The sequence below is a fragment of the Amblyraja radiata genome, chromosome 11, assembly GCF_010909765.2.
Source record: "Amblyraja radiata isolate CabotCenter1 chromosome 11, sAmbRad1.1.pri, whole genome shotgun sequence".
Taxonomy (NCBI): domain Eukaryota; kingdom Metazoa; phylum Chordata; class Chondrichthyes; order Rajiformes; family Rajidae; genus Amblyraja; species Amblyraja radiata.
In genome coordinates this window covers 7,127,238-7,154,238 of record NC_045966.1, presented here as the reverse complement: position 1 = coordinate 7,154,238, position 27,001 = coordinate 7,127,238, and the positions used below count along the sequence as shown (strand labels likewise).

Below are 27,001 nucleotides of genomic sequence, written 5' to 3'. Positions count from 1 at the left end.
GTGCTGTTAGGTAACAACTCTACCGCTAACCACCATTTAAGTTATTAGCACCAAGACAATAATGTACAAATCCTACATCCTGCACTTTCTTTTATTTAAAGTACTAACATAATCTTGGTCATTAATCTTATTTTTTTGCAAAGCTGAAATCTATTTAGGGTTAACTACATCGAGTTAATTTGGCATTCGCTTTCATTTATCTGAGCTAATAGGGCAGAGAATATTGCTTTGCCTCATTAAAGATAGTAATATCAACAGATGGAATATTACTGCTATACGCTCACATTATCACTATCATGGCACAGACTCGTCAATATGATGATGATATTTTATTGTCACGTATATGGCTACAGTGAAATTCCTTGTTTTTGCCCCAAGTACACAACAGTTCCGCTGTATTCTCACATCGAGTACTCCCTCCATTCATAAGGTCATAAGGAATAGTAGAATTAGGCCAATTGGCCCATCAAGTCTACTCCATCATTCAATCATGGCTAATCTATCTCTCCCTGCGAACCCCATTCTCCTGCTTTCTCCCCATAACCCCTGACACCCGTACAAATGAAGAATCTATCTATCTCTGCCTTAAAAATATCCACTGACTTGGCCTCCACAGCCTTCTGTGGCAAAGAATTCCACAGATTCACCACCCTGTGACTAAAGACATTTCTCCTCATCTCCTTCCTTTAATTCTCAGGCTGTGACCTCTAGTCCTAGGTTCTCCCACTAGCGGAAACATTCAAAGGTACACAAAAATGCTGGAGAAACTCAGCGGGTGCAGCAGCATCTACGGAGCGAAGGAAATAGGCGACGTTTCGGGCCGAAACCCTTCTTTCAGCTTGCTTAAGGGCCTGTCCCACTGTTCGAGGTAATTCAAGAGCTCTCCCGAGTTTAAAAAAAAATCAAACTCGTGGTAAGCACGTAGAATGTACGTAGCGGGTACGTCGGAGCTCAGGACGTCTCTTAGCGGCTCGTAACGCTAACGGCAGGTACTCGGGAAACGCGGTAATCTCGTGAAGACTCGTGAAGATTTTTCAACATGTTGAAAAATGTCCACGAGAGCCCTGAGTACTTACGAGCGGCCATTACTGTAATTCTCCGAGTTTGAATCAGGGGAAACTCGGGAGAACTCTTGAATTAGCTGGTACAGTGGGACAGCCTCTTTACTTGTGTACACTTTCCTATCTAACTCTTGCAATATGCGTCTTTTACTTGGTAAACCAGTGTCTGCAGTTCTTTGTTTCTACATTTTGTCCTGCCTCTCCTATCTACCTCTCAGTTTTCTTTCCGCTCCTCCTCCAAAGAAGAATGGTCTGAGTTGATGATGTAATACAATAGGATTTCAGATGAAAATTCAACGGTATGTGCTGTCGTTTTCTGCTTCGATTCAACGGGAAAATTTTCTAAGGTTTGGACTTACCCAGGTTTTGGTTTCGATGGCGAGGTGGGCTAGGATTGTGAAGAGGGACAGGGTATTCATTGGCGTTCCAAATGTGAAGATATCAATATTCGAGCCTTGATATGTCTTGAAAAATAAGATAAATGCGATTTTCTAGTAAAGGTGAAGCATGAAACTGTTCAAGGATAACTCTAAATATGAATGACATCAATACTTACAAAGTATGGAACAAAAAAACAGACAAGACTTTGATAAAAAGCATCCAGCATCGTGATCCAGAAACTCCAGTGATTGTAAGCCTGCAACAGACATTAACAAATTCTGCTCGGTTTCTGGTTGGTGGCAATTAAAGACCAAAGCATTTATTTTGTCTGATGCTGACATTTTCAATTCATTGATTCAATTATATTTTATTGTCACATGTACCTAGATGCAATGACATTGAGTTTTTTCGTTCAACCTGTTAAAACCATATAGTGGACCTCACCGAGGCAGTACACAAAGAGTCGCCACGTTTCTGGCCCGATAAAGTTACAAAAAGTTTATTGAACGGTCGTATCTCGTAGCGGCGAACCAGGCCTGCTGCTTCACATGACTGCAGGCACCCCCCCACACACTGGGCCCCCCTACGTTCTTGGTGGTCCCCACTGGGGCCCCGTCCTCGCTCTCCGACGGCCCTCCTCCCTCTCGGCAGTGCGGGTCCCTCCCGACGCTACTGTCCATTCATGCCTAACCCACCATCTCCTTGCATATCCTTCTCATTAGCCAAGCCGACTCTGTTGTCCAGGCTGCTGAGATAGTCCCCCAGCCCCGACGTCGGACTTACATCACCCCGGCTAGCGGGCCTGAACATCGGGCCGCCCGTAGCGGCGACTACGGAGGGCTCGGGGTGAACATTGGCGAACATTGGAGGAAGAGACTGACTTTGGTGCCTTCCCTCACAGTGGGAAACTTTGATTCTGCTGTGTGGGGATGTTTTATGTTAAATCCTATCGTGTGTTGTGTTCTTTATTTTTATTGTCTGGGTGTATGGTGATCTCATTTCACTGTGTCATCTGGCACATGTGACAAATAAATGTATCTTGTAGATAATATGAATACAAGGAACTGAAGATACTAGTTTACAAACAAGACACAACGTGCTGGAGTAACTCAGCGGGCCCAGCGGCATCTCTGGAAAACATGGTGAGTGAGGTTTGGGGTTATGATCCTTCAGACTGATTGTTGGAGGGGGGTGGAAGAGAAAGAAAGCTGGACTGGAGGAGAGGCAGGGCAACATGTAGAAACAAGGAACTGCAGATTCTTGTTTAACAAGGAAACATAGAAAGTGCTGGAGTAACTCAGCAGGTCAGGCAGCATCTCTGGAAAACATGGAAAACATGAACAGGTGACGTTTCAGGTCGGGACCCTTCTTCGGACTGAACATCATTTCTGAAAAATTATTTTCTGCACCCTGGTATCTTTCTCTTCCCAACTTGGTTGTGTTTGGTCTGATTATATTCATCTATGATATTTTCAGATTTGATTGGATAGCACACAAACAAAAGCTTTTTGCTGTACCTCGGTACACGTGACAATAATTAAATTACACTGAGATATAGACTCCCTGTTCCCATGTTGAATCCTGGCCAATATTTCCCTGTTATTTTCTACCAAGAAAAACAGGACCTAAGTGTTGCAAACTTGTTTTAGTTTAGAGACACAGCACGGAATCAGACCCTTTGGCCAACCAAGTACTCGCTGACCAGCAATCCCCCATACACTAGTACAATCCCACACACTGGGAACAATTTGCAATCTTTACCAAAGCCAATGAACCTACAAACCTGGACATCTTTGGAGTGTGGGGAGAAATCGAAGATGTCGGAGAAATCCCAGGCAGGTAACGGGGAGAACGTACAAACTCCGTACAGACAGCACCCGTAGTCAGGATCGAACCCGGGTCTCTGGCGCTTTGAGGCAGCAACTCAGCCGCTGCGCCACCGTGCAGCCCAGATGAAAGGCAAAAAAATACCCGATCCACAGGCGTTTCACGCTACTATGTAAAAGATAATGACATTCTTGCCATAGAGGGAGTACAGAGAAGGTTCACCAGACTGATTCCAGGGATGTCAGGACTATCATATGAAGAAAGACTGGATAGACTCGGGTTGTACTCGCTAGAATTTAGAAGATTGAGGGGGGATCTTATAGAAATTTACAAAATTCTTAAGGGGTTGGACAGGCTAGATGCAGGAAGATTGTTCCCGATGTTGGGGAAGTCCAGAACAAGGGGTCACAGTTTAAGGATAAAGGGGAAATCTTTTAGGACCGAGATGAGAAAAACATTTTTCACACAGAGAGTGGTGAATCTCTGGAATTCTCTGCCACAGAAGGTAGTTGAGGCCAGTTCATTGGCTATATTTAAGAGGGAGTTAGATGTGGCCCTTGTGGCTAAAGAGATCAGGGGGTATGGAGAGAAGGCAGGTACAGGATACTGAGTTGGATGATCAGCCATGATCATATTGAATGGCGGTGCAGGCTCGAAGGGCCGAATGGCCTACTCCTGCACCTATTTTCTATGTTTCTATGTTATTTACCCCCGACCGCTGACAGCTTCTGTACAGTTCAGGAAACTCTAATAGCATCTCTGCAGAAACGTCCTTATCCAGTATCCCACATGTTAATGGAGGAAGGGAGGTGAAGAGGAGGTTGAAGAAAATCATCAGCCAATAGTCAATCATCGAAGATCCACTAAACCCGCAATAGAACTGGTACCAGAAGAGTAGATTCACATAGGCCTATGAAGAGGAAAATGGGGAAAAAGGTTCAGAATATTAACATCACATCACGCTCAGCAGGACTACCAAATGTACAAACTATCCCGGAAACAAGGAACTGCAGATGCTGGTTTGCACCAAAAAAGATACAAAGTGCTGGAGTAACTCAGCGGGTCGTCAGGCAGCATCTCTGGAGAACATGGATAGGTGACGTTTTAGGTCGGGACGCACTTCAGCCAGTCTGACTGAAAGGTTCCCTGCCAATGTTCTCTAGAGATGCTGCCCGTCCCCCTGAGTTACTCCAGCACTCTGCGTCCTTTTGTTTTGCAAACAATCGTCCTTGGTGAGCTACGACGCACCTCATTGGAGACCATCAGACCATCTTTAATCGGACTTTCTCTTGCACTAAACGTTATTTCCTTTATCATGTATCTGTATACTGTGGGCGGCATGTGTGCAATCATGTATAGTCTTAGCACTCAACAAAAACTTTCAGTGTACCTCGGTACACGTGATAATAAACTAAACTAAAGTAAGATACCAAGCGCGATCAAAAGCAAAGCACAAGTATAGGAAGAACTTTGCAGGTCAGGCAGCATCTGTGAATGGAATAAACAAGAATGGAATAAACACCTCCAGATTCAGAGACAGTTTCTTCCCAGCTGTTATCATGCAACTGTACCATCCTACCACAACCAGAGAGCAGTGCTGAACCTTGTTGGTGATCCTCAGACTATCCCGAAGAAGGGTCTCTACCCGAAACATCACCTTGGCTCTATAGATGCTGCCTCACCCGCTGAGTTTCTCCAGCATTTTTGTCTACCTTCGATTTTTCCAGCATCTGCAGTTCTTTATTAAACACTCAGACTATCCTTGATCGGACTTTGCTGGCTTTACCTTGCACTAAATCTTATTCCCTTATCATGTATCTATACACTGTAAATGGCTCGACTGTAATCATGCATTGTTTTTCTGCCGACTGGACAGCACGCAACATAAACTTTTCACTGTACTTCGCTACACGTGACGAGAAACTAACACTGAAACTAAAACTAAACTACAAGCGACGTTTTGGGCCTGGTCCCTTGTTCCGATTGAATCAAGATGATCAGACCGTTCAGGATCTTGATCAAAACGTTGAGGAATAAGTAATGGCAGAAGGTGGACAAAAGTGCTGGAGAAACTCAGCGGGTGCAGCAGCATCTATGGAGCGAAGGAAATAGGCAACGTTTCGGGCCGAAACCCTTCTTCAGACCCAAATGGCAGATGCTGCTTCACAATATAATCCACAAAGCCTGAATTTACACCGTGGATCAGGCAGCATCTCTGGAGAACACGATACGTTCCGCCTGCCTCAAAACCCCCTCACCTGCATCAAATAAACTAAATAGTAACATTAAAAATGATGCCTAATTTTGCGCCGGATTGTTGGACGATGCCCCCCAGTGGCCAACAGCAAGGTTACGGCCGTGACCTTGTGGGCCCAAGAGCCTGTTCCTCTTCTGCATTGTTCAATGTTCTAAAGTTCAAGTGACTTACTCCACTTGTCATCTGCCTTGCATTATTTGGCAGTCATAGACTCATAGATTCACACAGCGTGGAAACAAGCCCTTCGGCCCAACTTGCCTACACCGACCAACATGTCCCATCTCCACTAATCTCACCTGCCTGCCTTTGGCCCATATCCCTCCAAGCCTGTCCTATCCATGTACCCATCTGTTTCACAAACGTTGCAAGGGTCCCCGCCCTTTGGACTTTATTCATAACCGATAATAGTACTTGGTTTACGATTGCATTTGCAATAGAGTTTGACCCGACTAGGAGTGCCCAAATGGAACAAGATACCCCAAAATTTCAGCTTAATAACCTCTCGAGCTTAACAATATAAGGAGAGTGTCTACTGTATGTGATTTAGGAATGATTATGATAAGCCTGCAAATGTTCAGCTAAAAGTCAAATTTGTCCACTTACCACATTCTTGTAGAAGTAGTAAATGATCATATTAGCCAAGCGTCTGTGGCACCAGTGACCATGAACCAACAACAACTTTCTGAGGTATTTAAAATGAGAGATTGCAAAATCACTCGCCATCACTGCCTATAAACACAGAATATTATAGAAGAGAAAACAATAAATGGTATTAAACACTGCATAGATCATACAACACAGAACACCAGCTTGTTTGCTCATGTTCCATGCTCCACTGACAAGACCCCTCCCTTACTTTAGAATGCCGCTCGATTCCTTTAAGAAGCAGATGAGGAGGAATTTATTTTGTCAGAGGGTGGTGAAACTGTGGAATTCTTTGCCACAGCAGGCTGTCTGGGCCAAATCAATGGATATTTTTAGATTCTTGATTAATACGGGTGTCAGGGGTTATGGGGAGAAGGCAGGAGAATGGGGTTAAGAGGGAGAGATAGATCAGCCATGATTGAATGGCGAATAGACGATGGGCTAAAATGGCCTAATTATGTTCCTATCACTTGTATCCTTATTCCTTCCATGCTAACATGGACTCATCAAAATTGACATCAACCTTACTCTTGTGGAAATACATTCCACTGTTTGTACCACCTCTGGTTAAACTCAGAATTCACCAAGTTTCTCACGCTCTCGATATGGCCTCCTCTACACTGGTGGAACCAAACGTAGACTTAGTTTAGAGATACAGCGTGGAAACAGGCCCTTCGGCCCATCGAATCCGTGCCGTCCAATAATCACCCCGTACACTGGCATTATCCTACACATTATAGACAAGTTGCAGAAACCAATTAACCTTCAAACCTGCACGTCCTTGGAGTGTGGGAGGAAACCTGAGCACCCGGAGAAAACACGTGTGGTCACGGGGAGAACGTACAGACTCCGCCCTGACAGCATCCGCAGTCTGGATCGAACCTAGGCCATTAGCGCCACAGGGCAGCAACTCTACCACTGCACCGCCCCAGCCAAGTTGCCAACTTCACTGAACACTCATGCTCTTCCCACCAAGGCCAACTGGAGCTTCTAGTTGCTAGCCACATCAACTCCCCTTCCCATTCCCATGCCAACCTATCTATCCTTGGCCTTCTCCGTTGCCATAGTGAGGACACATGCAAAGTTGAAGGACAACACCTCATATTGGGTAGCTTACAAGCCAAGGGCACGAACATTAAATTTTCAATTCATTAGCACGTTATTGGCTTGGAGGACATACAAGCAATCCTGCAAACTCAGCTATTGTGGCCAAAAGTACATAATCAGGCTGGCACAGAGGTAAGCTGCTGCCTCACGGTGCCAAACACCGAGGTTCAATCCTGACAGCAGCTGTCTGTGCAGAGTTTGCACGTTCTCCCTGTGACCGCGTGGGTTTTCCCCTTGGTGCTCCGGTTTCCTCCCATATTCCCAAGATGTGGAGGTTTGCAGGTTAATTGGCCTCTGTAAATCGCAACTAGTGTGCAGGATGCTAAAGTGATCTAACATAGAACTGGTGTACATGTGATCAATGGTTGGCATGGACCTGGTGAGCCAAAGCGCCTGTTTCCATGCTCTTTCTCAAAACTAAATATTCAGCAATTTGTTTTGCAAATGCTTAGGACACATAAACGTTGGTTTACATAATCGAATTTTGCCACCACATCTTCTTTTAACTTTAAAGACATGTATTAGGTCAAGACTCAACCAGTTTTTTTTAACATGAAGTTTATCCTGCCTGATCCTCTATTCTTGATGGTCATAATCACACATTTCTAGCATAGTTCTTGGACATATACTTCGCATAATAAGGTGATCACAACTCAACTTTCTCGATACTATGCACAGTATTCCAAAAATTATTAAATGAAAGCTGAACAATAGACAATAGGTGCAGGATTAGGCCATTCGGCCCCTTGAGCCAGCACTGCCATTCAATGTGATCATGGCTGGTCATCCCAATCAGTACCCCGTTCCCGCCTTCTCCCCATATCCCCTGCCTCCGCTATCTTTCAGAGCCTTATCTAATCTCTCTTGAAAGTATCCAGAGAACCGGCCTCCACCGCCCTCTGAGGCAGAGAATTCCACAGACTCACCACTCTCTGTGAGAAAAAGTGTGTCCGTTCTAAATGGCTTACCACTTATTCTTAAACTGTGGCCCCTGGTTCTGGACACCCACAACATCGGGAACATGTTTCCTGCCTCTAGCGTGTCCAAACCCTTAATAATCTTAGATGTTTCAATAAGATCTCCTCTCATCCTTCTAAACTCCAGAGTATTCAAGCCCAGCTGCTCCATTCTCTCAGCATATGACAGTCACACCATCCCGGGAATTAACCTTGTAAACCTACGCTGCATTCCCTCAATAGCAAGAATGTCCTTCCTCAAATTAGGGGACAAAAACTGCAAACGATACTCCAGGTATGGTCTCACTAGGGCCCTATACAACTGCAGAAAGACCTCTTTGCTCCTATACTCAACTCCTCTTGTTATAAAGGCCAACATGCCATTCACTTTCTTCACTGCCTGCTGTACCTGCATGCTTATTTTCATTGACTGATGAACAAGGACCCCCCAGATCCCGTTGTACTTCCCCTTTTCCCAACTTGACACCATTTAGATAGTAATCTGCCTTCCTGTTTTTGCTACCAAAGTGGATAACCTCACATTTATCCACGTTAAACTGCATCTGCCATGCAGCTGCCCACTTACCCAAGTCATCCTGAACATGAATATACACATATTTAGTACCATATAATGCCAGTGGAGAAAGAATGTTCTAAACCAACGATATTTCCAGCATGATTCACTATCTTACCACTACATGTCAAATACCTGCATTCCTTCTTGACCTGTAATCCCAATGCCCACATCAGCAGCTTGGATCATACTGACATCATTCGACCCATCACCTAGAATATAAATTAAAACATTTTAACATTTTAACATTTCTTTCCATGGATAGTCAGTCACTAATTGATCTCTAGCAGGCTATTGCAATGCATCTTATTGGAATATAAGCCAAGTCTGTTTGACAAATAGCAGAAGTATGAAAGAACAGAGATAAGAAAGTAAACATAGACCAGTATAGCAGATCCAGGGACAGTTTCTTCCCAGCTGTTATCAGGCAACTGTGCTATTCTATCAACAACTGGAGAGTAGTCTGGAGCTACCATCTACCTCATTGGAGACCCTCAGATTACCTTTAATTGGATTTTACAGGACTTTATCTTGCACAAAACATTATACCCTTTATCATGTGTCACGACACTGTGGACGGCTCGATTGTAGTCATGTATTGTCTTTCCGCTGACTGGTTGGCGCGCAACAAAAGCTTTTCACTGTACCTCGGTACACGTGACAATAAACTAAATTAAGCACAGTGACGGGCCCTTCAAAGTGCCAAACATGACGTCAAGAGACCAGCAAAACCATGAACGCCTTCCAAATGAGTCTCATTGGATTAAACACCATAGTTCCAACATGTCTCTCCCACAGAGTGACTTGAGATCATTTAAAAAACCCGCTCAAAACCCCAGTCTAGGGAGAGTAGAAAACCTGAGCAAGTGATGGGCGGCACAGTAGCACAGCGGTAGAGTTGCTGCCTCACAGCGCCAGAGACCCCGGTTCGATCCTGACTACGGGTGCTGCCTGTGTGTAGTTTGTAAATTCTCCCTGTGACCGAATACGTTTCCTCTGGGTACCCTGGTTTCTTCCCACATCCCAAAGACCTGCAGGTTTGTAGATTAATTGGCTTCTGCAAATTGCCCCAAAGTGTGTAGGATGCTATAATGGGATAACACAGAAATAGTGAGAATGGGTGATCGACGGTCGACGTGGACCTAGTGGGCCAAAGAGCCTGCTTCCACACTGTATCTCTGTAACTCTAAACTCTAAATTCAGCTGAAGGCCCCCAAATACATCAAAGCAAGTTCTTAGGCATCATGGTGCTCCAGAAATATCACCACTATTTTTGTGCATCTTTCCTATCATTTTATATTCCTCACAGCTAGAAAACTATCCAGTTGCATTTTTAATATTTGTAGAGAATGTGTGCAGATTTCACAAGGAGACGACTTGTTTTGAATGTTGCGGACTCTGGGGGAAAAAAAACAAAACTTCCTGTCATTTAACTCAATTCTACGCTTAAGCAACTTCATCTACCTCAAATAATCTGCCCAAGAATAAGTTTGAGATAAAAACAGAGAGCGTTGCACGTGTTCCGTAGTTTAGGCAACACCGTGTTGTGGCGGCACGGTGGCGCAGCGGTAAGTTGCTGCCTTTACTGCGTTTACAGCGCCAGAGACCCGGGTTCGATCCGAACTATGGGTGCTGTCTGTACGGAGTTTGTACGTTCTTCCCATAATAATAATAATAATAAATTTTATTTATGGGCGCCTTTCAAGAGTCTCAAGGACACCTTACAAAAATTGAGCATGTAGAGGAAAAACATGTAAGGGGAATGAAATAAATAGTAGAGACATGGCTAGTACACAAAGTAAAGACAGAATTCAATACAAAACACAGTATGAGGCAATTAATGCACAGATGAAAAAGGAGGGGGACGTGGGGCTAAGGATAGGCAGAGGTGAAGAGATGGGTCTTGAGGCGGGACTGGAAGATGGTGAGGGACACGGAATTGCGGATCAGTTGGGGGAGGGAGTTCCAGAGCCTGGGAGCTGCCCTGGAGAAGGCTCTGTCCCCAAAACTGCGGAGGTTGGACTTGTGGATGGAGAGGAGACCGGCTGATGTGGATCTGAGGGACCGTGAGGGTTGGTAGGGGGAGAGGAGGTCAGTGAGATATGGGGGGGCCAGATGGTGGAGGGCTTTGTAGGTGAGGATCAGGATTTTGTAGGTGATCCGGTGGGAGATGTGAAGCCAGTGAAGTTTTTTGAGGACTGGAGTGATGTGATGCCAGGATTTGGTGTGGGTGATGAGTCGGGCGGCTGCGTTCTGGACCAGTTGGAGTCAGTTGATGTAGGTGGAGCTGATGCCAAGGAGAAGTGAGTTGCAATAGTCCCCATGACCTTCGGTTTCTCCCCACACTCCAAAAACGTACAGTTTGTAGATTAATTGGCTTAATAATAATAATAATAATATATTTTATTGTCATTGCACATAAGCGCAACGAGATTTGATATGCAGCTTCCATCCGATATCATTACTTAAATAACTAATAAAATTTAGATTTAGATACCCCGAGAACATGGATTGTAAAAAGAACAGTAAAATAGTCAAAACAGTTAAAAAAAGACTAAAGTGCAGAATTGTCCCAGGTGTGTGTAGGATAGTGTTAATGTGCGGGGATCGCTGGTCAGCGCGGACTCAGAGGGGTCGAAGGGCCTGTTTCCTCGCTGTATTGCTAAACTAAACTAATAAACAAACCTGCGAAAAGAGAATTAGAGTTAGCATTTCAGCTCGATTACTTTCCATCAATTAATGAAAGATTATCAACCCAATATGTTAATTCTGCTTGTATCATCGCAGATGCTGCCTGACCTGCTGAGTATTTCTGGAAATCTCTGCTTTTATTTCTGGGATTTTTTTCGCTTTTATATAATGCTTGCTATGCACAGAAAGGCTAGGATAGGATATCTCAAACTAGAGGGCACAGGCTGAAGGTGAGAGATTAAAAGGAGATTTCAGGGCAGTTTTTTCCAAGTAGAGGTAGTAATTATCTTAGCGACATGGTAACTGGCTGTATTATTCGGGCAACGCCACAGTGGTGCAGCGGGTAGAGCTGCTCTCCTCACAGCGCCCGAGACCCAGGTTCAATCCTGACCTCGGATGCTGTCTGTGCGGAGTTTGCACGTTCTTTCTGTGGCTGTGTGGGCTTCTTCCTGGTGCTCCGGTTTCCTCCCACATACCACAGACGTACGGGTTTGTAGGTTAATTGGTCTTTGTAAATTGCCCCTAGAGTGCAGGGAGTGGGATAACGCAGAACTAGTGGGAACGGGTGATCGATGGTCGGCGTGGACACGGTGGGCCGAAAGGCCTGTTCCCTTACCCTACCTTTCAATTCAGTTTGGAACAAGTTTCTGTGCTGTACAATTCAATGACTCCGTTTTCTTGATGAGTGCAGGTGTCAGAGGTTATGGGGAGGAGGGAGAGGTATTGAATGGTGGAGTAGGCTTTGATGGGCCGAATGGCCTAATTCTACTCCTATTCCTTATGACCTTAAGGCACTACATCTCAAATAATAGCAGTGAGAACTATTTATCCACTTATTTGAAGAATGATGGAGAAAAGGTTTATACCTATTGCCAAGGTCATGGCCTTCAGACGGTCCCGGACTAACTCGACCACCATGCTTTTCTGCCGTGGAGTAGAACGACAACACACCACAGATTGACAACATTTTGCCACCTCTAGAAACTTCTTCTGCAGGTTCCCCTGGAAGATCACACTCAAGGTCTTTCCATCAATGACCAAACCAAAACTGGGCTTCAACGGGCTTGAAGACGTGGGCGCAAAAATGGCAGTCAGTTTGGAAGTAGCGCAATCTAGTCCATTATACTTTCCCACTTCATCCAAGATGCAATCTAGCAACGCTTCACAGATGTCCTGTTAAATCACAACAGTTTAAAAAATAATTACCAACTTGAAAATACAACATTTAATGGCCTGTCCCACGTGGGCGTCATTTGCGCGACATATACGTGACATCATTTACGCGTCACAATGCACTACGCGTGCGTAGTAACACACACGTGATGCATGCGTGGTGCGCATTACGCGCACTTGGTGCATGGTGACGTGGGCAGTGACGCACGGTCGCGCATGGCGCCCCAGGATTTTGGGATGTACAAAATCTTCGCGAGCAAATGACGCCCACGTGGGACAGGCCCTTTACTTTTCATGAACTATTGCCAGAGATATTTTCAATCACCCGCTGTTACTGTATTTAATACTGTTCAAGGCAAATTTAGCACATAGTTGTAACTAACCTGGAAATGGTGCATAGAAGATTTACAAGGATGTTGCCAGGACTCCAGGGCCTGAGCTATAGGGAGAGGTTGTGCAGGCTAGGAATCTATTCCTTGGAGCACAAGAGCATGAGGGATGATCTTTTAGAGGTGGATTAAATCATAAGGGGATTTGTTAGGCTAAATGCACACTTTTACCCAGAGTAGGGGGATCAAGAACCAGAGGACACATGTTTAAGGATGGGGGGGTAGAGGGGGGGAGGGGGGGGAGGGCTTTAATGGGAGCTTGAGGGGCATTTTTTTAATAATGCAATGTGGAGGGTGCATAGAAGAAGCTGCCAGAGGAGGTTGGTGAGCCAGGTACGACATTTGGACAGGTAGATAAAGAGGATTTTGATGTCTGTGGGGTGGGGGAGTGGGAGGGAGTGGGACTGGTAGGATTGCTGTACATGTAGCTGACATAAACGGTATAAGACAAAAGAAAGCACAATGCAGAAACAGGCCCCACGGCCCACCGAGTCTGCGCTGAGCAGCGATCACCCCGTACACTAACACTATCCTACACACTAGGGAGAATTTCCAATTTTTCCAAAGCCAATTAACCTACAAACCTGGACAATTTTAGAATGTGGGAGAAAACCGGAGAACCAGGAGAAAACCCATGCGGTCACGGGGAGAATGCACAAACTCCGTACAGATAGCACCCGTAGTCAGGATCGAACCCGGGTCTCTGGCACTGTGAGGCAGAGACTCTACCACTGCGCAACCATGCCCCCCTGGCTAATGTTATCATATTTCCCGACATATGTACAAAAATGCTCTTTTGATAAATGCTAAACTTGCATAATAATCTCAGTTGTTTAAAACAGCACAATTAAAAACAAAAATTGGCAAATGTGAATAAAATAACAATGCAAATTTCTTAAAAAAGAACAAGAGGTTTGTTGGTTAATTGGTCTGTGTAAATTGCCCGTAACGTGTCGGGAGTAGATAGTGGGATAACATAGAGAACTAGTGTGAATGTAGAATTGATGGGCAGCGTGGACCCGGTGAGTCGAAGGGCCTGTATCCATGAAACATCCATCAATCAATTCAATCGATCAATAAAATGCTGACTATGCATGCCAGCTATACTGAAGAGTCCCGATCTAAAATGTCATCTGATTATTCCCATCACAGATGCTGCCTGACACAGAATTCCTCCAGCATTTTGTGTTCTGGAGATGATTACTGCATCTTACGGGTGCTGTCTGTACGGAGTTTGTACATTCTCCCCTTGATCTGCATGGGGGATTTTCTCCGAGATCTTCGGTTTCCTCCCACACTCCAAAGACGTACATGTTTGTAGGTTAATTGGCTTTGGTATAAATGTAAATTGTCCCGAGTGTGTAGGATAGTGTAAGTGTGAGGGGATAGCTGGTGGGCACGGTCTCGGTGGGCCGAAGACCCTGAATCTCTAAACATCTACATTCCGTTGTGTTTCCATGCTTTATGTTAAAAACGTCCTCATCATGTCCCCACAGAAATCTATTACCACATTCAATTCAATTCCTACAAGCAAACGTAGAGACCGCTACGAACATTCACAATTTGAGCAGAGAAGTATGTTTCTCCTCTGGTTTGACATTTACAAGAAAACTACGAGCCACAAATTAATCTGTGATAGAGCGCAGGAAGGAAAGGTTATAGAAATGCCAAACACTCATTTGCAAATGTCAACAATTTTTAGGTTAGACTTGACTTTGTTTTTAATAGAACTACTGGTTGCCCATTGCATATGGCGGGTAATCTGGCACTGCACCTTATGTTTATATTAGGGAGGAAGGTTTTAATGGACCCATAGATTGGGATGTTGTCATTCGATATAAATCTCTAAATCCCTAAGAGCACGCATTTTTTTTTCATGACATGTGGAATTGGAAAGGACATTTGCCTGAGAAAAAGGGAAAGGGTTCGTGGGTTGTACTGGTAATGAAGATGACATTTGACTGCTTTACCCCTCACATCCCACACTCAAGTTCCCAGCAGTGTATTAGGTCTGATTTATGCCTTACCGTGACAAGTCAAGGAGTGTGAATGCATCAACCTTGTGGCCAGCAATGCAATGAAGCTACCAAGCTAAAAACCTGACATAACCTTGCTTCATCGAGAGGTGAAAGAGTCTCCGCACTTTCACATATTTCCTGTGCCATTTATCCAATTGAACTACCATTCAGTACATAGAATATAGAACAGTGCAGAGCAGGAACAGACACCTCGGCCCACAAGGTCGGTGTCGCACATGATGCCTTGTTCAATCAATGTTAGCTCTGCCACAGAAGGTAGTTGAGGCCAGTTCATTGGCTATATTTAAGAGGGAGTTAGATGTGGTCCTTGTGGCTAAAGGGATCAGGGGGTATGGAGAGAAGGCTGGTACAGGATACTTAGTTGGATGATCAGCCATGATCATATTGAATGGCAGTGCAGGCTCGAAGAGCCGAATGGCCTACTCCTGCACCTATTTTCTATGTTTCTATCTTTAGAGATACAGCGCGGAAACAGGCCCTTCGGCCCACCGGGTCCACGCTGACCGGCGATCCCCGCGCACTAACACTATCTTCTACGCACCAGGGACAATTTACACAATTATACCAAGCCATTTAACCTACAAACCTGCACGTCTTTGCAGTTTGGGAGGAAACCGGAGATCCCGGAGAAAAACCAAGCAGTCACGGGGAGAACGTACAAACTCCGTACCGACATGCATCCCGTAGTCAGGATCGAACCCGAGTCTCTGGCGCCGTAAGGCTGCAACTCTACCGCTGCCGGCCTACAATGTATGATCTCCCTACTTTTCCCAGGGTGACAATGTCACGATAACGTCTGCACTCACCTGGTGTTCACTATTTAGAGTGAAGATCACGTCGTTTGGATGCAGAAGCTTACAGGCATATGCAATGTACACAGCGGTTTCTTGTTTGTCCCCCGTTAGAACCCAGGTCACTATGCCAGCTTCACGAAACGCTGCAATTGTGCTTGGGACGCCATCCTGAAGGCAGTCTTCCACCGCCGTCGCACCTTTTGGGACAAAAATAAATACACCGACTATTTAAAAAAGTTTTCTTCCACCAGTAGGTATAATTTGTTTGACTTTAGTTTAGAGATACAGCACGTTAAAACCGGCCCTTCGACCCACTACAACCACACTGACCTGCGATCCCCGCACACTAACACTATCCTACACACACACACACAGGACAAATTTACAATTTTACTAAGCCAATTAGCCTACAAATCTGTACATCTTTGGAGTTAATGGCAAATTTTTAGTATTAACAGTATTACATTCCTTATCATGCAACTAAGGGTCTCCATTGCGTAGAATAGAAAGAAGAAATGGAACTTAGTACATTACTGAGGTGGCGCAGCGGTAGAGTTACTGCCTTCCAGCGCTTCCAGCGGCGGAGACCTGGGTTCGATCCTGACTACGGGTGCTGTCTGTACGGAGTTTGTACGTTCTCCCCATGACCGCGTGGGTTTTCTCCGAGATCTTCCGTCTCCTCCCACACTCCAAAGATGTACAGATATGTACAGTAGGTAAATTGGCTTGGTGCGTGTGTAAATTGTCCCTAGTGTGTGTAGGATAATGTTAATGTGCGGGGATCGCTGGTCCATGCGGTCCCGGTGGGCCGAAGGGCCTGTTTCCGCGCTGTATCTCTAAACTAAACTAAATTATATGATATCACCACAAGCTTCAGTGCCATGAAGTGAATTGTCTGTCGAGACTTTGTAACAGTAGCAAAGACTCGGACTGTCTTTAATCAAACATTATCTTGCATTAAATGTTATTCCCTTCATCATGTATCTGTACACAGTGGGCGGCTCGATTGTAATCATGTATTGTTTTTCCACTGACTGGCGAGCATCCAGCAAAATACTTTTCAACGTACCTCAGTTCACGTGACAATAAATGCAACTAAACTACAAACTATGACCGATCATAAACTTTGGACTGAAACAGAGGGGAAAAAAAAAATCAATAGACTCAAAATGCTGGAGTAACTCAGCATGTCTGGAGACAATGCATTGATTCTCCACAGATGCTGCCTGACCTGCTGAGTTACTCCAACATTGTGTGTCCATCTTTGGTACAAGCTAACACCTGTATTTCCCTTTTGTTATATTTAAGGGGAAAAAATGGTTGTGCTATCAAGAGAATTGGAAGCCTCGACACTTTTTCTCCCCACGGAGTTTGACAGAAGTGCGTTGGCAAACTGATTTCAGGTGTTGAATTTAACACAAGAAAAAATCTTGAAAATTAGCAAAGAAGACACAAGGAACTGCCGATGCTGATTTACAAAAGAGCAACTCAGTGGGTCAGGCAGCATCTCCGGAGAAGCGATAGGTGATGTTTTGGGTCGGGACCCTTCTTTTTTAGGAACATAGAAACATAGAAAATAGGTGCAGGATGAGGCCATTTGGCCCTTCGCTCATCGTGATCATGACTGATCATCCACAACCAGTAACCTGTGCCTGCTTTAGACAATATACAATAGACAATGGGTGCAGGAGTAGGCCATTCAGCCCTTCTAGCCAGCACCGCCATTCAATGTGATCATGGCTGATCATCCCCAATCGGTACCCCGTTCCTGCCCTCTCCCCATTTCCCCAGACTCCGCCATCTTTAAGAGCTCTATCTAGCTCTCTCTTGAAAGTATCCAGAGAACCGGCCTCCACCGCCCTCTGAGGCAGAGAATTCCACAGACTCACAACTCTCTGTGAGAAAAAGTGTTTCCTCGTCTCCGTTCTAAATGGCTTACCCTTTATTCTTAAACGTCTCCCCATATCCCTTGATTCCGCCAGCCCCTAGAGCTCTAGACCCCCTAGAGTTTAGTTTAGTTTGTTGTCACGTGTACCGAGGTACGGTGAAAAGCATTTGTTGTGTGCTAACCAGTCAGCGGAAAGACTGTACATGATTACAATCGAGCCGTCCACAGTGTACAGATACATGATAAAGGGAATAAAGTGAATGACAAAAAAAAAATTTGAAATAGAGGAATTGCGATTATTAAACAGCATTCAAGCCCTGCAGTAGTCCAGAAAGATTGAAATATGTCACCATTGAGTGGAGTGTTTAATTGTCATATGTACCGGCAGCAGAAAACAATGAAATTCATACTTGCAGCAGCATCATGGGCCTGTAAACACAATAAGCTACAGTCCACCAGTACAATGAGGATTCACAAACAGCAAGAAAATAAGAAGAATTCTCCTAGTATTTTTCAAATAATGCCAAATGATGTTTGGACCCATGTGGGAGGTTGAGTGGGATGTGGTTGAAATGATCATCTTAAAGAAGCATCACTGACAATAATATAACAGTCGCTCAGAACTGTACAGAGGTGACAGTCGAGATGCTCAAGTGTCTGGAGAAAGATTTGAAAAATAGGCTCTAATAGATTCAATTTCAAGGCTGTTGAGTTCATGGGCAAATCACAGACAGAAGTGTTTTTTTCCCCCCCAAGTCAGATTTCACTAACTATTATTTCCAGATGAAACTGTTCCCATTGAGGCATTAGTCTGGACACTTTTATAGACTTTAATAACTCAAACATGGTTGCTGTTTTCCAAGCTGGTGATACTGACGTATCAAGATGCACACCATAAGATAGACACAAAATGCTGGAGTAACTCAGCGGGACGGGCAGCATCTCTGGAACGGAATAGAAGGAATGGGCGACGTTTCAAGTCGACACCCTTCTCCTGAAGAAGGGTCTCGACCTAAAATGTCACCCCATCAGTCTAAAGAAAGGGTCAAGGAAAGAGCGTTCACGTCGCGGCCCTGTTTCCACCAATCCTTCCACCGCCATGCACAAGGAGCGACAAGACAGACACCATTGTGCGCAGATGCCGAGAAGTGCGTTCAGCTCTGGCTGACAACTTCTAATCTTGTGTGTGGACTCGATAAGAAGAAGAAGTCTGAAGAAGGGTCTCGACCTGGAACGTCACCCATTCCTTCTCTCCAGAGATGCTGCCTGTCCCGCTGAGTTACTCCAGCATTTTGTGACTAAACCAGCATGTGCAGTTCCTTCCTACACTGTACACCATAAGACATTGGAGCAGAATTAGTTCATTTGGCCAATCAAGTTTACACTGATTCAAGATTCAAGATTCAAGAGAGTTTATTGTCATGTGTCCCAGATAGGACAATGAAATTCTTGCTTTGCTTCAGCACAACAGAATATAATAGGCATGAATAATACAGAACAGATCAGTGTGTCCATATACCATTATATATATATACGCACATGAATAAATAAACTGATAAAAGTGCAAATAAATAGATAATGGGCTATGAATGTTCAGAGTTTTGTTGAGTTTGAGTTTAATAGCCTGATGGCTGTGGGGAAGTAGCTATTCCTGAACCTGGATGTTGCAGTCTTCAGGCTCCTGTACCTTCTACCTGAAGGTAGCAGGGAGATGAGTGTGTGGCCAGGATGGTGTGGGTCCTTGATGATGCTGCCAGTCTTTTTGAGGCAGCGACTGCGATAGATCCCCTCGACGATAGGGAGGTCAGAGCCGATGATGTTGGGCAGTGTTTACTACTTTTTGTAGTCTTTACCACTCCTGGGCGCTCAAGTTACCGGCAATTCGATCGTGACCAATATATTATTCCCTCTCAACCCCATTCTCCTGCCTTCTCTCCATAACCTTTGGTGCCCTGGGTGGCATGGTGGTGCAGTGGTCGGGTTGCTGCCTTCCATCACCAGAGACCACGGTTGGATCCCGACAACGAGTGCTGTCTGTACGGAGTTTGTACGTTCTCCCTGTGAGTGGGAGGCTTAGGAAGTTCGGCATGTCCCCAACAACTCTCACCAACTTCTACAGATGCACCGTAGAAAGCTTTGTATCAGGATGTGTCACAACACGGTTTGGGAACAACTCCATCCAAGACCGCAAGAAATTGAAGAGAATTGTGGACGCAGCCCAGACCATCACACAAACCAAACTCCCTTCCATTGACTCCATCTACACCTCATGCTGCCTCGACAAAGCCAGCAGCATCATCAAGGACGAGTCGCACCCTGGCCACTCCCTCTTCTCCCCGCTCTCATCAGTCAAAAGGTATAGAAGTGTGAAAACGCACACGTCCAGATTCAGGGACAGTTTCTTCCCAGCTGTTATCAGGCGACTGAACCATCTCCTCACCAACTAGAGAGCATCCCTGTTTAAGAAGGAAATGCAGATGCTGGAAAATCGAAGGTAGACAAAAGTGCTGGAGAAACTCAGCGGGTGCAGCAGCATCTATGGAGCAAAGGAAATAGGCAACGTTTTGGGCCGAAACCCTTCTTCAGACTGAGCATCCCTGAGCATCCTTGAGCTATCATCTATATAACCATATAACCATATAACAATTACAGCACGGAAACAGGCCATCTCGGCCCTTCTAGTCCGTGCCGAACACGTATTCTCCCCTAGTCCCATCTACCTGCACTCAGACCATAACCCTCCATTCCTTTCCCGTCCATATAACTATCCAATTTATTTTTAAATGATAAAATCGAACCTGCCTCCACCACCTTCACTGGAAGCTCATTCCACACAGCTACCACTCTCTGAGTAAAGATGTTCCCCCTCATGTTACACCTAAACTTCTGTCCCTTAATTCTCAAGTCATGTCCTCTTGTTTGAATCTTCCCTACTCTCAGTGGGAAAAGCTTATCCACGTCAACTCTGTCTATCCCTCTCATCATTTTAAAGACCTCTATCAAGTCCCCCCTTAACCTTCTGCGCTCCAAAGAATAAAGACCTAACTTGTTCAACCTTTCTCTGTAACTTAGTTGCTGAAACCCAGGCAACATTCTAGTAAATCTCCTCTGTACTCTCTCTATTTTGTTGACATCCTTCCTATAATTAGGCGACCAAAATTGTACACCATACTCCAGAATTGGCCTCACCAATGCCTTGTACAATTTTAACATTACATCCCAACTTCTATGCTCAATGCTCTGATTTATAAAGGCCAGCACACCAAAAGCTTTCTTTACCACCCTATCTACATGAGATTCCACTTTCAGGGAACTGTGCACAGTTATTCCCAGATCTCTCTGTTCGACTGCATTCTTCAATTCCCTACCATTTACCATGTACGTCCTATTTTGATTTGTCCTGCCAAGATGTAGCACCTCACACTTATCAGCATTAAACTCCATCTGCCATCTTTCACCCTGTGTCACTGGATCTTGGACTTTCTGACAGAGAGACCGCAGTCAGTCCGTGTTGGCAAGAACACTTCAGGCTCGATCACGCTGAGCACCGGCTCCCCTCAAGGCTGTGTGCTCATCCCGCTGTTGTTCACATTGCTCACACATGACTCTGCTGCCAGATTCAGGGACAATAAGATCATAAAATTCGCGGATGACACAACAGTGGTGGGACTCATCAGCGGACATGACGAATCAATGTACAGGGAGGAAGTAAATCAACTAGTGGACTGGTGCGGCAAAAATAATCTAGAATTAAATGTCGACAAAACGAAGGAGATGGTTGTCGACTTCAGGAGGTCGCAGCCATAACACACACCCCTCAACATCAGTGGCACCACAGTGGAGAGAGTGGAGAGCATAAAGTTCCTCGGTGTGCAAATTACAGACGGCCTCACCTGGTCCAGGAACACCACTGGGACCGTCAAACGGGCCCATCAGCGACTGCACTTCCTGAGGAAACTAAAACAGGCCTCACTCGCCACCAACATCCTCAGGACTTTCTACAGGGGCACGGTGGAGTCTGTACTCACGTACTGCATAAATACGTGGTACTCCACCTGCAACTGCTCGGACAGGAAGGCTCTGCAGAGGGTAGTGAGGGGAGCAGAGAGGATCATTGGCGTCTCCCTACCCTCGGTACAAGAACTGTTCCAGAGCCGCTGTCTGAAAAAAGCTCTGAGAATAGATAAGGACAAACTGCACCCCCTCCACATACACCTGGATCTCCTGCCATCAGGCAAGAGATATCGAAGCATCAAAGCCCGGACTACAAGACTGCTAAACAGCTTCCTGCCACAGGTTGTGAGGCAGCTAAACAGTCACTCTGTACTCACAGTCACTTTATTCTGCGGCTGGCACGGACACTTTAATAACTGGCACTGGCCACTCAAATCAGCTGCCCCGGACATTTTTATGATTGGTTTATTGTATTTTAACGTTGTGTTTTACCTGCTTTAACTATTTATACTGTTCCATCAGGGACTGGATTGTTTTTAGTGTTATTCTGTGTGAAATGTTTTAAATTTCATGTGCGATGCTCCGCTATTCCCCGGGAAACGTCTTTTCATTTTGCACTGTACAACTGTTGCTTGCAAGATGACAATAAAGGTTGATTGATTGATTGATTGATTCAGCCCACTCTTCCAACTGGCATAAATCTCTCTGTAGAATTTGAAAATCTACTTCATTATCCACAACACCACCTATCTTAGTATCATCTGCATACTTACTAATCCAATTTACCACACCATCATCCAGATCATTGATGTACATGACAAACAACAGTGGACCCAACACAGATCCCTGTGGCACCCCACTAGTCACTGGCCTCCAACCTGACAAACAGCTATCCACCATTACTCTCTGGCATCTCCCATTCAGCCACTGTTGAATCCATCTTGCTACTCCACCATTAATACCCAAAACAATTGAACCTTCTTAACCAACCCTCCATGAGGAACCTTGTCAAAGGCCTTACTGAAGTCCATATATACAACATCCACTGCTTTACCCTCATCAATTTCCCGAGTAACCTCTTCAAAAAATTCAAGATTAGTCAAACATGACCTTCCAGGCACAAATCCATGTTGACTGTTCCTAATCAGACCCTGTTTATCCAGATGCATATATATATTATCTCTAAGTATCCTTTCCATTAATTTACCCACCACTGACGTCAAACTAACAGGTCTATAATTGCTAGGTTTACTCTTAGACCCCTTTTTAAACAATGGAACAACATGCGCAGTACGCCAATCCTCCGGCACTATTCCCGTTTCTAATGACATTTGAAATATTTCTGTCATAGCCCCTGCTATTTCTACACTAACTTCCCTCAATGTCCTAGGGAATATCCTGTCCAGACCTGGAGACTTATCCACTTTTATATTTTTCAAAAGTGTCAGTACTTCCTCTTCTTTGAATCTCATAGTTTCCATAGCTACTCTACTTGTTTCACTTACCTCACATAATTCAATATCCTTCTCCTTGGTGAATACCGAAGAAAAGAAATTGTTCAATATCTCCCCCATCTCTTTTGGCTCTGCAGATAGCTGTCCACTCTGACTCTCTAATGGACCAATTTTATCCCTCGTTATCCTTTTGCTATTAATATAGCTGTAGAAACCCTTTGGATTTACTTTCACCTTACTTACCAAAGCAACCTCATATCTTCTTTTAGCTTTTCTAATTTCTTTCTTAAGATTCTTTTTACATTCTTTATACTCCTCAAGCACCTCATTTACTCCATGCTGCCTATAATTATTGTAGATCTCTCTCTTTTTCCGAACTGTCCAATTTCCCTTGAAAACCATGGCTCTTTCCAATTTTTTACTATTTCCTTTCAACCGAACAGGAACATAAAGATTCTGTACTCTTAAAATTTCACCTTTAAATGTCTTCCATTTCTCATCCACATCTTCCCCATAAAACAAAATGTCCCAATTCACTCCTTTTAAATCCTTTCGCATCTCCTCAAAGTTAGCCTTTCTCCAATCAAAAATCTCAACCCTAGGTCCAGTTCTGACCCTCTCCATAATTATATTGAAACTAATGGTATTGTGATCACTGGACCCGAACTGTTCCCCAACGCATACCTCTGCCACTTGACCTGTCTCATTTCCTAACAGGAGGTCCAGCACCGCCCCTTCTCTAGTAGGTACTTCTATGTATTGCTGCAAAAAACTATCCTGCACACATTTTACAAACTCCAAACCATCCAGCCCATTTACAGAATGTGTTTCCCAGTCTATGTGTGGAAAATTGAAATCTCCCACAATCACTACCTTGTGCTTACTACTAATATCTGCGATCTCCTTACATATTTGCTCTTCCAATTCTCGCTCCTCATTTGGCGGTCTATAATACACCCCTATAAGTGTTGCTACCCCTTTCCCATTTCTCAGTTCCACCCAAATAGCCTCCGTAGACGAGCCCTCTAATCTATCCTGCCAAAGCACTGCTGTAATATCTTCCCTGACAAGCAATGCAACACCTCCACCTCTTGCCCCTCCAATTCTATCACACCTAAAGCAACGAAATCCTGGAATATTTAGTTTCCAATCACAGCCATCCTGCAACCATGTTTCACTGATCGCCACAACATCATACTTCCAGGTGTCAATCCAGGCTCTAAGTTCATCCACCTTTCTTACAATGCTCCTAGCATTAAAATATACACATTTAAGAAACCCACCCCCTCTTATTCTCTGTTTATTGTCTTTTTCTTCTTTCTCCCCTACATTTTGGGTCAGAGTGCTACCCTTCTCTGCCTCCTGCCTCACACACTGACTGCTAGCTTTCCCTATTATCTACCTCATTGGAGACCCTCGGTCTATTGTTGATCAGACTTTACTGGACTTTATCTTGCAGTGAACATTATCCACTTCATCCTGTATCTGCACAGTGTGGACAGCTCGATTGTAATTCTGTATAATATTTCCATTGATTGGATAGCATGCAACAGAAAAAAAAGCTTTGGACTGTACCTCGGTACACGTGACAATAAAGTACACTAAACCAAAAACCAGTATCAGTATTTACCCCAGTAATAAATCATAGAAATTACCCAACAACTTTAAATTTGTTTCCAGTCGTAGTGCCGTTTCCATCATCAATGGTTCCCGCTGCTCAATACTCGTCTCTGCCTCGTGCCGTAAACGGGCCCATTTTACATATTCACCATCGGTCAAGACCTAAAGAAAAATAAGATTGACAACAAAGCAGAGAACCCCAGTATAATCATCATGTGGTCGCCCAAAGAGTCGTACCTTGTTCGGGTCGCCGCTGGATTTTCAACATGTTGAAAATTTTCGGCGACCTGCAACGACCTACGACGGGCGCCGGCAGTAGCCGAAAAAGTCGCGTAAGTGGGACAGGCCCATTTGTGAAACGAGGTCTTTGAGAATTTACATCTTTACCTTCTTTGCAACGCATAGCGTTCTCAGACCACTGCTCGCATATCGATCCAAATGCCTTTGTGTTTCTTCAGTTATTCTTCTGTGCTTCTCTTGCTCTTCAAGGTCATCTAATAAATGAGAAGATGAGCTGAACCACACTCGAAATGTTGCCTTTCACAACATAAATCACAGCCTCGGTAAAAAAACATGAAATCATTTAGCTCCAAGCTTTACGCTCTGGATAATCCAATTTTTATAAAATGTTAAAAAAAAATCAGAGCCTTCCTAGGTCTGTGATTTTCTACGTTCTCTAAACTTCATTTGACTTCTCTAGCTTCAAGTAACCCTTGCTATCCCTGTCTCCATCCCTCCCCCTTCCCAGTTCTCCCACCAGTCTGACTGTCCGCCATTACATTTTATCTGTTTGCTTTGTTGGAAACTTTCCTAGCTAACAATCTATTCTACATTTTCCTTGAGCTTTGTCGCTTTTGCATTGTTTTCACATCTTACCCTTCCTTATCTCGGTGTCTCCGTCTGACTCTCAGTCTGAAGAATGGCCTCGACGCGAAACGTCACCCACTCCTTCTATCCAGAGAAGCTGCCTGTCCAGCTGAGTTACTCCAGCATTTTGCATCTATCTTCAGTGTAAACCAGCATCTGCAGTTCCTTCCTACACTTTTTTTTGTGTGATTTTTGTTCTAGGTTTCTCTGTGCACCTAATTTGATTTGCAAGAAAGACCCAAGACATGAGCAATGACATTCAGCAATGATCAAGGTACATGTAGAAATCACTGTAGATAGACACAAAATGCTGGAGTAACTCAGCGGGTCAGGCAGCATCTCTGGACGGAAGGAATGGCTGATGTTTCTGGTTGAGGCCCTTCGTCAGACAGTCAGGAGAGAGGGAGGCATAGAGACATGGAAGGGTAAGGTGTGGAAACAAGAGATCAAAGGTTTCGAAGATCAAGGAAAATGTAGAATAGATCATTGTTGATTAGGGGAAGGTGACAAAGTAAAATGTAATCAGGACAGTCAAACTCGTTGGAGGGCTATAGTGGGGGAGAGAAGGAAAGAGAGAGAAAGCAAGGGTTATTTGAAGTTAGAGAAGTCAATATTTATACCGCTGGCTTGTAAGTTGCTGAAGAGAAATATGCGGTACTGTTCCTCCAATTTGCGCTGGGCCTCACTCTGACAGTGGAGGAGGCCCAGGACAGAAAGGTCAGTGTGGGAGGAGAGGGAGTTAAAGTGTTTAGCAACCGGGAGATCAAGTAGGTCTAGGCGGACTGCCAGGAACGATATTTAGGCCCTCTCCACACCATCCCGCCCCCCCCACCCCCGCCATCTCCCACTCCCTCTCTCCCCAACCTAGTCGCTGTACTAGTTTCACTGTTGTCCTGCTGAGTTTCTTTGTCGGTATAACTCGTTATCACCTAGCCCACGGCCGACCATTGTGGACTCCACCTTGCCTTGATCATCGTTGCAGGCTTTGATCTGCCTTTTGGCATATCTTTCATTCATCTGTTCTTTGTACCTTTATATATCTCACTTGTCTCCCTCTCCCCTGACTCTCAGTCTGAAGAAGGGTCTCGACCCAAAACACCACCCATTCCTTTTCTCCAGAGATGCTGCCTGTCCCGCTGAGTCACTCCAGCTTTTTGAGTCTAACTTTATTATATTTGGGCCGCATCTGCAGAAACGGAACAGACAAATGGATCTTACGAATGGATCTGCCTGTGTAAATCCCAGGCCCGCACTGGAAACCAGTGGTCCGCTTACGTTCGGTCGCTCACAACCCAACGAGATTTGATCTTGCCTTTTCTTGTTC

At 44.7% G+C, this 27,001-nt stretch overlaps 1 protein-coding gene and 1 long non-coding RNA gene across 3 annotated transcripts in view; one reads left to right on the top strand and one right to left on the bottom strand.

The window, feature by feature from the left end:
• LOC116978242 (probable phospholipid-transporting ATPase VB) overlaps nucleotides 1-27,001 on the bottom strand; it is a 197,776-nt gene that overhangs the window by 8,111 nt on the left and 162,664 nt on the right. For both annotated transcript variants that reach the window (XM_033029240.1, XM_033029241.1), the window contains 9 exons: nucleotides 25,198-25,304; nucleotides 24,846-24,972; nucleotides 15,907-16,091; nucleotides 12,366-12,672; nucleotides 8,944-9,020; nucleotides 6,130-6,255; nucleotides 3,979-4,179; nucleotides 1,618-1,698; nucleotides 1,421-1,525 (listed from right to left, as the gene is read on the bottom strand). In XM_033029240.1, coding sequence (XP_032885131.1) covers nucleotides 1,421-1,525; nucleotides 1,618-1,698; nucleotides 3,979-4,179; nucleotides 6,130-6,255; nucleotides 8,944-9,020; nucleotides 12,366-12,672; nucleotides 15,907-16,091; nucleotides 24,846-24,972; nucleotides 25,198-25,304 — 1,316 coding nt within the window. The remainder of the gene's footprint in view (nucleotides 1-1,420; nucleotides 1,526-1,617; nucleotides 1,699-3,978; nucleotides 4,180-6,129; nucleotides 6,256-8,943; nucleotides 9,021-12,365; nucleotides 12,673-15,906; nucleotides 16,092-24,845; nucleotides 24,973-25,197; nucleotides 25,305-27,001) is intronic.
• Nucleotides 7,489-26,156, top strand: LOC116978243. Its single transcript, XR_004413424.1, has 3 exons — nucleotides 7,489-7,605; nucleotides 9,924-9,928; nucleotides 26,145-26,156. It is a non-coding gene; the product is annotated as an uncharacterized LOC116978243 (long non-coding RNA).